At 37.1% G+C, this 12941-nt stretch overlaps 1 protein-coding gene across 1 annotated transcript in view; it reads left to right on the top strand.

Annotated features, from left to right (window-relative positions):
* Nucleotides 1–12941, top strand: part of LOC139728159 (sodium-coupled neutral amino acid transporter 9 homolog) — a 71405-nt gene that overhangs the window by 46249 nt on the left and 12215 nt on the right. Inside the window, exons 3-6 of the mRNA XM_071639124.1 lie at nucleotides 4797–4938; nucleotides 5980–6077; nucleotides 10148–10305; nucleotides 11826–11993. Of these exons, the coding sequence (XP_071495225.1) occupies nucleotides 4797–4938; nucleotides 5980–6077; nucleotides 10148–10305; nucleotides 11826–11993 (566 nt within the window). The remainder of the gene's footprint in view (nucleotides 1–4796; nucleotides 4939–5979; nucleotides 6078–10147; nucleotides 10306–11825; nucleotides 11994–12941) is intronic.

The raw sequence follows: 12941 nt of genomic DNA, 5'->3' as shown, positions 1-12941 counted from the left end.
TTTTAAAAGAACCCTGTAGTGTAGGGAGAGAAGGCTAGCTCTCTAATAGTGAATTAGTATAATGCCTGTATCTGTAATTTTGTGTCTTTGAACAGGTCAGGTGGGTATGTTTCTACTGAACCCTGAACCCTGAACCGGAAAGAATTGAGAGAATTGAGAGAAGTGTTGAGTATTCAGGGAAGTTTTCAAACATCGCCATATTAAATTATGGCTGTGTTGAAAGTGAAACATTGTAGTATTTCATGTAACCCATTGTGTGCTGTGTGTGTCATTTGGCACTGAAAATCTCATAGCATTGCACACACTGTCCAAAGTCCATGGAGAAGAAAGGGTTAAAGGGATATCTTTATGAGAGTGAAGCAACTTCATTCCCATTGTAAATTGGAGACATTTCAATGTCAAATGTGCATAGGTTTTAGATACATTGAACAGGAGGTTAGTACATTATGTTTTTTACAGGAGATGTCTTGCGCTCTCTGAGTGTAAAGCCACTGCAATTCCATTGTTGAACGCAGACGTTTTGACATCAAATGTACTTGGGTTGTATAATCTATATTAATGTGTTGAACAGGAGATAATAGCATTCTTTCCTGACGTATCCATGGAATAGACCCCGGCATGTGTGACAAATGTGATTTGCAGACAGATTATGGCTTTACCAGGACAGACTGGTTGTACACTCACATGTACAAGGATCCTACTTTCAATAGGTCGCATGAATGCTTACACAGCCTGTCCCAGGATGTGATAAATCCAACTGTCGACAGTACCGATAGATAGAAAAACTCCATACCCTTCCTGTTTTCACATCACCCCTCAACTTTCTTTGTTTTCGGGTCTCCTTTTCACATCACGTTAATTTTCTTTGCAGCCATTGACTTCAACACACTTTTGAATTTGAAATAATCGTTGAAATGGTGAAGAAAAAATTAATGTGTAGAAATAATCTTTACATTCTTCTCATCCCCCAACCCAATGATTACCTTGCTGTAGTATTGTATAATCATTGAGCATTGGGTGAAGGGAGATTTTGAGAATGGCTGAAATATCTGAGTTAAATTTGTACAGTGATACACTTGAGTGCAATGTGTAGATGATAAGCTCAATATGAGTCATGCATTCCCGGCTATCATGCACAGGTTTCTGCCATTGTCTTCAAAATAAGAAAATAGTCATGTGACCTACCATTGTGTATTGTGCCGGTCTCCTTCACATACAATATGTAGGTAAACTGTTTGTGAAGGTCTACTCATCTGGTTCTAAGGTTTTGGTTCCATGATAATCTGTCAAACTGGCATTTGTGTTTCATTTGTCTGTTTTCTGTATGTTTGTGTTTTAAATATACAGTGTACAATGGCAGTATACAGTAGGTCAGTGTGATTTGTTGAGGTCCTGTAATCTGATCTTGGTTGGTGGTTCAAAATTCAATCATTTAAGTACAGAAATAATAGCATAAATGTGCCAGACACTAAATTTCTACACTTTTTCCATGAGGATCATGACAGTGATGTTGATGTTGATTTGATGATAATTATGACAATAATAGTAATGATAATTGTGGATGTACAGTGTACAGCGTCCAGCAGTTATAGGTATGTACAGTATTGTACGGTGTAGGTGGCATGAGAAGTGATTTACTGGCACTGATGATAGCAATACTACATGTATAAGAGTTTTTGTTATCATTATCATTATCATTATTGTTATTATTATTATTATCATTATTATTGTTATTATTGTTATTATTATTATCATTATTGTTATTATCATCATTTTTATCATTATTATTATTATTATTAATTTATTCAAATACTTCTCGAGAGTATTTTTTTTTCCCCCTGAGATTGCATTGCTGTACATACTCCCACCAAACAAAGAAACTGCATACTATGTAGGAATCAGCATTTCTGGTCTCTGACATGGTTGGTTGGACAGTTGCTATTTAAGCTTGTGGAACAACTACTCGTGCAGTTTTGAAGCAATTCAAATAAATGTCATGCCATTACATTGTCCTTGATGTGCGGGTTGATGTGTTAGATGTTCCTTTTTTTTGAGAGAGAGAGAGAGAGAGAGACACACACACACACATAAGAAACACACAAAGTGTATTGTCATGGAAGTAGCATAGTGTGGCAAAAAATTAGGTGAAAAGAATGTTTGCAGTTTTCACGTGATTCAAATTGCTATGCACATGTTTTGATTATTTTAAATTGAGAAATTGGTGTTCAAATCGACCCACCCGAGTAGGAGAAAGTATGTTGCCATGGTAACTACATATGACAAACAATTATTGGCCGGAGAAAACCCTTGTGTCCAAACAACTTTCCCAGTATAATATGAAAGTTGGCTCACATGTTGACTTTGAAATACATGCATGTTTGTATGTGCAAGACACATTTCAAGAGTGGCAATTAAAGTGCAAAAATCCTTGCAAAGGACTGCTTTTCACATTTTGCTTTAGTATGCAAATTTTAGTGTGCAAATGGAATTTGGCACACATGTTAGGTAATATGTAAGGCATTAATCTTTCAGAATGGAAGAATGTGTGTTGGTACTGGGTGTCGATGATACATTCTCCTCCGAATTGTTAAAAACAAAACAAACAAAAAAACACTGAGATGGTTGTACACAAGTGTTTCTACAGGTCAGGAGGTCATCAGATGAACTCCACATGAAGATATATAGACTCTCCTCTGTTATTTACTTTATATTTCCCCTGTTTAGACTTACACTAAAGGCAAGGATGGGATATTCATTGTCTTCAGCAACATTTCTTGTTTTTTTTTTCCTTCTCTAATCTCACTAATTTGGAAAACGTTGATCACAATGATTCAAATTGTAAAAGAAACCTTTTTTTTTTCATGCTTGATAGGCTATATTTAGGCATCTGTATACATGTTGTAGGTTGTCATGTTATTGTAGAGAATCATGATTATTTTTCGACTAGGGGATTAAAGAATGTGGGTCTTCAAAACAGTTAAGAGTTCTGTTACATGAAAATATGATCATTTTACAGCTAAAATTAGAATTAACACAGTACTGGTACTTATCTCCCGAGGACTTAAATGTCTGTTGACCTTGGTCCATACACTCTTACTGTCTATCCTTCTATTTTTAAACTACAATATGGTCGGGTCCCAGTCACTTGCATGGTTGAACTATGAGCGGAACCAGACAGTTTACATAATACAGTGCAGGGGACTTAAAATATTTAATGGTGAAATAGACTCAACAACAGTTTTGCCCCTACATCCTGTCACACTGGTGGGTCATCCAGTTCTACATTTACACATGTAGGTTCTTACTGTATGTTTCCAACAAACCTCCTAGAATAGTCATGTGTCACATGCATAAACAGTCAAAGGGATCTTGATATTATATTGCAAGAATTGCTTTGAGTGTTGATATAATTAGCCAAGGTATATTTTCGTCATCTGAGATTAAACAAAAAAAAAATGAAGAAAAAACAACACTTAATGTTCAGCCACAAACAAAGTCCTATCAAATTGTGAAAGTACTCAAACAGCTGCAAAAGCCCTTCTTTCAATATATTGTGATGGGGTTTTATGTTGAACTTTAGATATGGTTTTAAACTCTATCTGAACTTGAAATAGAGTTTTAAACTATATCTGAACTTGAAATAGGGTTTTAAGCCTGAACTTGAACTGGAAATACCTGTAGCTGTAGAATGCTGATGGTAGGAATTTGTAGGTTGATGATATTGATGATATTATATTACAAGATTGCATTTTTTTTAGTGGTCATTAAAGTAACACATCCGCACATATCTCCCCAATGTGTGAGACAAAAGCACTACTGTAGCTGAAATCTGAAGTGTGCAAGAGGAAAAGAAAATAGACGCAAATTTTTTTCCTTGTCTGTTCTGAGCACCTAATCCATGCCATAAGCTAATACATTGGTATAGCTGTTTAAATATCACAGATGCAGTATTTGCAAACTTTCATATTCTTTATCTATGTACTGTACATTTTCTCATTGGCACATCTGCTGGTATGCTTTGGACACTAATTTGTTTCATATGAAACTAAAATGGTGAGTAATAAGATATTGTGTAATTCTGCTGATTGCTGTTTTATCACATATGGCCTACAATATGGAGAAACTGCCGTTTATTCTAATTACCCTTTATAAAATTCAAATTCTTTTTTTTTTCCTCTCTCGATTCGGGCGGGGAATTATCTGAATGTACCAGAAACAGGACTCGGCAAATTACTGTAAAAGCTTAAATTTCCATGAAGGTTTAATGTCAATTAAAAGTTGTCAATTAAAAGTTGTCTTCTCCATATTTAATGTCAATTAAAAGTTGTTGTTGTTGTTTTTTATGTCATGAATCACTGGTGGACCACAAATTTAAAAACGTGTGAAAATATTGCTTACGAACAGGCATTAGTGCACTTGCGATATTCTTCATATCATCATATGAAATCATGAAAACAACATTTTGCAAAAATGTCTGTTATCTCTAGTCCTCATTCATGAAAATATCTGTACATGAAAATGACTGCATTTACTGTATGACCAAGTGCTTAGAAATCTAGATGTAAGGTACAGTAGGGGCAAATTGGCTTGCAAAAATGTATTCCTTCCTTTATCTGTGCAAAGTGTGGATAGCGTAAATTCCATTCAGTGTTATCAGCTGAGTCATGAACATCTCAAAAGCAGAATGAATTTGCAGATAAAGACTCTCAGCAATCTACACTGTATGTCACATTGTGAGAGAGTACATGTATTGACAGTCTGTCTCTTTCTCTCTGTTTAAACTCCAACGAACCCAGACGACCTTTCCACCACTCCAGCATCCCAACGTACCCCTCGGACCAGGGCAACATCCAGCACCCGGCCGATGCCAGGGTGGCAGCAACCTACAACAGATATCGCTACTACAGCAGGCTCAGCCAACACAATACAGGCCACTTTGTGAGTTGAATGTTAAAGAACTCTCTTGGCTCCACTAAAGCATCATGTCACTGTCAGTGGTATTTTAGGGTAGAGGTAAAGAAGAGTTAACCACCTGACACTTAGAGGCAACCACCTGATGCTTTACATAGAGGCATCTGCCATCTGGTGAGATGATCACGAAACTTCAGATTTTTTCCCATTTAAAGATTTCCTAATTTCTCTTGTAGTATCTGTTGTATTTTTCAAAAGTTATAACCATGAATAATTGTTTCTTTTTTAACTTCGATCTCCTAAAACGTAATGTCAAATATGGGATATGTGTATGTTCTTGTATGGCAAAGACCTTCAACTAATTTGAAGTTGCAGGTACTGGATGCATGGTTTCCTTTTACTTCAAATTGATTTAATTTTGTTTGTCAACTGAAATAAGCAGAAATGAGAAGAGTCACAAATATAAGAAGATTGAATGCTCTGTACTGTGACAGCTCTGATGCTAGCCAAGGAAAGCTTGGCACTCGTAAACTCAAACTTGGAATGCATCACAAGCATTTGTCACACAGTGTGTTGTATTCATTTTGGCCACATGTAGAGTTGTACAATTTCATATTCATTGGGTCTTGTTCTACAATACAAGCAAAGCTGAAGTTTTAGAATACACTGTAAAATTGCATATAGATTTAATACTCAATTATTAAAAAGTACTCTTGTTTTTCCCCCTTTTACAGGAAGGCATGTCTTATAGAGTAGTTTAAAGTGATTATGTCACAGTCTTTTGTTATAGCTTTGTGCCGGTTCCAAACCAGAAATCTTTGCACAAGACTTCATAAAGACAGTGGGTTGGAACCAAGCATTGTGAGCAACCATTGTGAAGTTGTTTAATACTAGTTTCAATGGTGATGAATGGTTGTGATGCCACATTTCAGTTGTCTTTATACTGAAACCAGTTCAATTGATTTTAAGCTATTACACTGCAGTTACAAGGGTCATTTATCACATGTTTGTCCTTCAGTTCATTGTTACCGTACCAAAAATCTCACACACTTTAATATTCCTGTGCAGGATATTCCCGATCATGTTGTCCCGACATCGCTGTTCGTCCTTGTGTCGCCGTTTGTCAAGAAGGAGTCGGGAGCAAAGCAGAATAGTATAGTTACCATGTGAGTGTAATATATGTGACCCGCTACAACAAAAAGGTCCTAAAGTCGCGCATGGTCGAAGCTGTGAAAATCGAGTTTGAAGTCAGGGCATTAAAATTGGTCAAAACTTACGATTTTCTGATTTTGACATATTATTGGAGTCTGACATGTCTTCTATCATCTGTCGAAATTTTGAAGCAAAATGATGAAAGGAAAGACCAAAAAATAGCGTTTTTCTGAGCCATGTTTTTTGGCGTTTCAACGAAGCAGAAACTGGTTTGAAAATTTGGATTGAGCGCCACAGATAGGCTCCGCCCCTAACAACGACCAGAGTGATCTCATTGGTCAGTTTGCTGCTTGCTGCTAAACGAAGCGTGAAGCTCGCACACTGCCCCGTCGACTGGTGCGTGCAGGCGGGGTGCTCTATGCTCAGCCGTTTCTCACATCCTGGTCACTGATTGGTCGGTGAGGAGACCGCCGACGCTGTGCTTGAATGTACTTTTCGGGGGTTGCTAGGGCTTACCTTCTATTGTCCGGAGCTGAAAACGGACTTGCGTGTCCCTTGATCGCGATTGCGTCGAAAGGAAAACTTTTAGGGCGCTTTTCTCGAAACAGTGATTTCCCAGACGTCTCGACATGCTCTCTTTTAAACATCGATATCTCCGCAGCTGATTATTTTTATAAGATGTATTATATATCAATTTAAAGCAGAAAGATTGGGGAATTATGTCATGCAATTTTCAAATAATCGACCGCGCCCGACTTTAGGATCATTTTGTTGTAGCGGGTCACATATAGTGATTCTATTCAGAGTGATACTACTTGTCCAATGGGATCCTCATTCACATTTTCCCCTGTGCTTCTGAAATGTGTGTCACAACATGGTTATGGGATGGTACAGTATTGGCCGAGGTGGGAATTCAGCTTTTAACTTTTTAGAAATGACTTTGTGAGATGATGAGAGGCCTACAATTCTGAGAGGAATTCAAGGTTTATAATGAAAATTGATTTTAAAGTGGCTGAGATATCCAAAAACAAACTTAAGTGAAACAAAGTGATCCTAACAAAAGGTGGGTCCCACCTTTTATTGGAAAAGCTTTGAGTTTGGTTTGGATATTTCAACCATTTCAAAACCAGTTTTCTTCAAATAAACTTTGAATTCCTGTGAGAATAATATTATATGCTCTTTCATATTGCATAAGAAGTTTCTCATTATCTCAAAATGTCACCTTCAAAAAATGTTGGAAACCTCAAATCCAATCTCAGCTCAAACTGTACCATCCCTTTAAACAGAAGATGTTCTTGCGAATATAAACCAATACATGTTACCAAGCTGAGTGGTCTATCACACAGTTGAATTGACACATCAAACGTGAATTATTCGTAAGGGAAATTTCCTCCAAATGTTTAAGGATATGATTCAAGACACTGTCTCACTGGACATAGTGCAATAGAGGAATTGATATCATCTCAATTCCCATGGAATTAATAGGAATTTGGCAGTATTTTATGTCATTGAGTTCAATGATCTAAAAAAAAAAAATGGAAAGAATATATTTCAGTGAAAGTGCAATGAGCCAGTTTGTTTGAAATGTACACAGACCCACACTCCAGGAGACAAAAGAGATCATATTGCAGTTTCTCCTTTACCTTGATAATGCAAAGATAGTGGCTAATGTCTTGTCAAAAATAAACTCGAATGAGCACTGTGAGAGCCACAATTAAAAAATTATATATTAACACACTGATCTATTGTGTGACACTGTGAAACACACAAGCTCTTCAGGGAAGTTTTGTTATAATTTTTTCTATACTACGGTGTAAGGTGTAAGGTGTTAATCCTGGCACATCTTTTTAATGTAAGCTAATACTTTAGGTGACTCAGCTGAAGCATGAATAGTAGGCTCATGTATCATAAATGAATGTGAAATTTATTAAAAAACATACCAAATTCACCATACACAATGAGTGAACAAAATTGATTGTGTTTTAATTTGAGAATAGCATGTGACTCGCAAAATTAATCATCTGCTTTTGAAGGATGCCAAAGAAGAAGGAGACCATTGTTTGATGTCTTGATGGTATGTAAACAGCAGGTAACATTTTATCAACAAAAACATCATATATATATATATATATATATATATATATATATATATATATATATATATATATATATCTAAATGTAATCTTGCAAGAAGCAGTGATGAACTCATATTATCTTGCAGCATCCAGGTTTTATCCAAAACCTGGTTTCAACTCATGATTCCGTCATCATACTTTGTGAGGCATGCTCTTTGTTCTTGAACCAAAAAGAAAAGAAAAGAGGAGAAAAGCTGAGCTAGACCAAGCTGATATTGTCAACCTTTCTTTGCCATCTTCTAGCCTTTACATCTCATCATGATCGCTGATAAGGTCACATTTCTTGGTGATAATTTTGCTGGAAAAGATAATTCTGCTGCCTGCATGTCTGTAAGAGTGTGCATGGTAACATGGCGGCTCACGTATGAGCTGCAGCAGCATTAACCTGTTAAGGACGAGTCCCGAGTATACTCAGGCAGGTGTCTATGGGAAATGCAAGTTGTAGCAAAATCAGCCCGTCCTCAACGGGTTAATTGTTTGGACAGGGTGAATAGGCCAGTGAGATATCCAGATAATACTGTAGAGATCAGTGATAATGATTCATGCTCATGTGTGATGAAATTTGCCCAGCATTCTCTCCTATTAAACTTGAAGAGCAGATGATATCAGCATAATCTCAATATCAATCATCAATTTTCTATCTAATTCTTTGAAAATGTGAATGCTGTTTTACATCTTCTGACTTACTTCCAAAAAATGCTTACAGGCCCCTATCTACGCCAACTTACATTACAATGCACAGGCCTGATTACTAAAAACAAGTGCAACTAATCTCAATCTGGCAATACTCTGACATACCTGCTCCATATTCTAAACCAAAGTAAAGTGTTCACATGTATACACTACAGTTTGGCAAACATCTTCCATGCCTATTCTTCTTCTTAAAAAAACCAACAACAACAAATTTGCTTCAGTCATATCAGCTGTTGGACAAAGCCTCAAATCAAGCGAGATTTCAAATATCTTGTCATCTATACACATGCAATTTATTTCATAGTATAGCATTTGTGAGGATGTAATCACATTATGTAGATGATGAAGATGGGGATCATAGAGATAGTATCATGTGCAGGGTTTGAAATACTGTAACGAGGGAGGCTATCTCTTCCAAATCCTGAGGTTAAACCATATGGTTTGACCCTGATGGCAAAACTCGTTACCTGATAATACAGTGTCATTTAAGTGTGACCCTGCATCACAAAACCAACAAAAAGTCACCAGAGATCAGACTCTCAAGCTTTAAAATGATGTAGAAATCAATTCAAATGGACTCCCCTAACCTATGTAAATACTGGAAAGAGAGCACACACTCTGACAAAGTGTGAACTGAGAAAAGAGGCTCTGAAGTCCAGGAGCTATTCAAGCATTTAATCTTTACCAAGCCATGCTAGCTGTGCCATGAAAGGGACAAAGCACAGGATGTAAACCACTGGAGGAACAACAATGATGGGATTATCAGATTAAGCTGAAATTGAGCATATACTATTAACACATTGTGTCCATGATTAATGGCAACTTTCAAAGCAGTAGTGTTATCCTTTCAAAAGTTATTAGACTTGAAAGTGAAGAGTGTGCAAAGGATTTCACGTAATGAAAAGGGGCCTCTAAGATATATCTGATCATTCTACTCCCCCCCCCCCAAAAAAAAAAAAAACCAAAAAACAAATGGGAAAAAGTGCTGTAAACAAACTTTCCCATTCATGTTATAATCCCAAACTAAAGAATACTGTAATAGAAGGATATCTCTTTCAGAAATTATGAAAAACTCGAGATTGACTCAGTTGACCCATTTCACCTTTTTCCTCACATGAAATCAATGGGTGTGACTTTTTGTTGGTTCTGTGATGTACGGTCACAATTGCCAAAGTACCTGTGGGAGTGAACATTAACCCTTGACCCTAACCAACCATGAACACTACATAGTTACCTTGTATTTCTTTCTTACATAGATTTTCCATCTGGAACACAATGATGGGGACATCACTGCTCAGCATGCCATGGGCCCTGCAGCAGGCTGGCTTTGCTATGGGGCTGGTACTCATGCTGGTCATGGCTGCCCTGGCCCTCTACACATGCTACCGTGTCATGCAGTCTGTGGAGAGGATACGTGAGTGCTTTTCATCACCATTTAATATCACATTCACTTTCAGTGCACACTGTGATGGCAATATAATGTCCGTCACATGCATTGCAGAGACTCCAACCCTAAGCACCTTCTGATCTGGAGAATCTCCCGCCTGAAACCCCTAGCAAACGGGAGACTCCAACTTGCAGTTCACGAGCACGACGTTTCTTGCGGTCTTGGGTTCTAGATGCTCTCTCGTGCTATCTAAGGCTTATTTTTCAACATAAAATGAAATTAACTGAGAAATCATTTCAAGCGGGAGAACGGGAGATTCGGCAAAAATGGGCTTTCGGCGGGAGATCTCCCATCGAAAGCGGGAGAGTTGGAGTCTCTGGCATTGCTTCATCTAAATTTCTTCGATTGTACTTACAACTGCCAATTTGGAACTGTCGTTATTTTTTTTTTTTTTAATTTATATGATTTTTATACTTCCTATTTATTTTCTTGCTATTAGGTGTCCCCCTTTTTTATTTCATCTGTATAGCCCCTGTACATACCCATGACTATGGCCTGATTATGTTGCTTGGAGACATTATGCGGTGTACATTGATGATGGGTCTGACAGATATTGACACTCAAATCCTAACTACAGTGGAAACTCAGTATAATGAGATCCGTTGGACCAAGACATTTTGTTCTTTATATCAGATATCTTGTTGTATCAGTAGTCAATAAACAATACAAAACAAAGGAAATAAATTCATTGGGACCAGAGGTATTAGTTTGCTATATCAGGTATATTGTTATATCAGATCTCTGTATATTGAGTTTCACTGTACAAGATTTTGTGCCATCTGGGGGGTGTTTCATGAAACTTTTTGTCGGTGATTTACACCGACAACTGTTAAAAGCTACTGAAATCCTTGCGTCTGATTGGCTGATAGCAAATTTGTCGGTGAAAACCTCCGACGAACTCGTTGATGAAACGCCCCCCAGGTTAAACCTCATGGATTTAAATCTCCCAACAGTGCATTTGTTAGGAATATAGATCTACTAGTAGCCATCTTCACAACCCCATTATCTCTTTAATTCTCCCTCAATAGTCATGTCTTTGCAATTAATGTCACACAATAACAATGCTTTGCTCATAAATACTTAACCCCCCCTTGTCTTAAGCAAGAATTGGCAAGCATCGTAAAATATTCAATTCTTATGTTGTCAATGCTGGAAACCATCTGTGTAATCGAGATTGTAGCTGAAATGTCTTGCTGTATGTACCTACCATCCAGGTATCTTTTTCAGAGATTTGTTACTCTTTTGTCACGAAGAACACATTCCAATATCTTCGTTACCCCCAAACTATGAAGACTACAAACGTGTAAATGTCTCACATGATATTATATTTTTTGTCTCTCCAAACTAATGAGACAAAAGTGTTAATCAAGATGTTTCATATTTTTGTTTCCCCAAACTGTTGAGATTATAATGTCTAGATGTCTCATATTTTTGTCTCTCCAAACTAATGAGACTAAATATCTAGATGTGTGTTTTTGTCTTCCCAGAGGACAAGGTAGGGCTGGTGGAGTTCTCTGATGTCTGCAAGAAGTACCTCGGTCGTTGGGGAGAGAAGTCCAGTGTCTTCTTCTCTCTCTCAGCTCTCCTGGGAGCCATGATTGTCTACTGGGTCCTCATGTCCAACTTTCTCTACAGTACTGTCTTCTTCGTCTTCCGTAAGTCTCTCATCTCGGTCCCATTGGGAAGGCTTGCAATGCCTTTACCTGTTAAAGTCTATTTCTGATTCTACTTAGGTAGATTTCTATGGGAAGATGTGAGTTAAAGCAAAATCAGCTCGTCATCAGTGGGTTAATAGTAAGTGAGACTCCTGCTGGCTTAAATAAATAGAGGAAAATCAGAGTGATACAAGTTTTGTTGATATCGGATCTAAATCAAGAAAGTTATGAAGTTTCACAAATTTCCATATATTTTCTATGAAACATATCAATAAGAGCGAGCATGTAGACAAACTGCAGGAGGCTTACGATGTCATCAAGTCATACCTTTCCCATTTGTTATCTTACACTAAAATATTACACTCACAAAAAAGAAATATGTCTTTGCTATATTATCAAGCAATTATAACCACCTTCCCCTAGAAGTCATCATTGCTGTAGTAATTTGATGCAAAGGATACAACTTATTCCCATTCAGTTTATGTGAAAAATATTTGTTTTTTCTGTATTGAATATATGTGTCTGAGTCAATGGCAGACTGGACAGGTGATGAATGATATCATTTCCACTTTGTGTATGTCATTGCTCTTTAAAGCACTATTTTTTGAAAGAAAATTTCAAATTGCCATAGCTTTCCTATTTGAGGTCTGATGTTGATTTGTTATGGACAAAGTCTGCCTATCTGTCTCATTTAATTCCATCTTATTCATTAATTCAAACTTGGAGATACACTTTTAACATCCTTAAACAATTTGTGGCAGAAATTGAACCATCTGTCCTCACTACCTATAAGAAGTAGGAGATCATGATTATTTTAATCTGTTGGTTAAAGTGAGTTAAAAGAAGCACAGTAGTTCCTGTAGCTGAATGAGCTTGGTGTTTAAAGAGGAATTGGGTTTGATATAATGTCATCTACTTGGTTGGTAGCATGTTAATGAAGAATGTGGG

The sequence above is a fragment of the Diadema antillarum genome, unplaced genomic scaffold, assembly GCF_040938485.1.
Source record: "Diadema antillarum isolate AM-2024a unplaced genomic scaffold, OU_Dant_1.0 seq00000166_RagTag, whole genome shotgun sequence".
Taxonomy (NCBI): domain Eukaryota; kingdom Metazoa; phylum Echinodermata; class Echinoidea; order Diadematoida; family Diadematidae; genus Diadema; species Diadema antillarum.
This window is presented reverse-complemented; position numbering and strand designations above follow the sequence as displayed.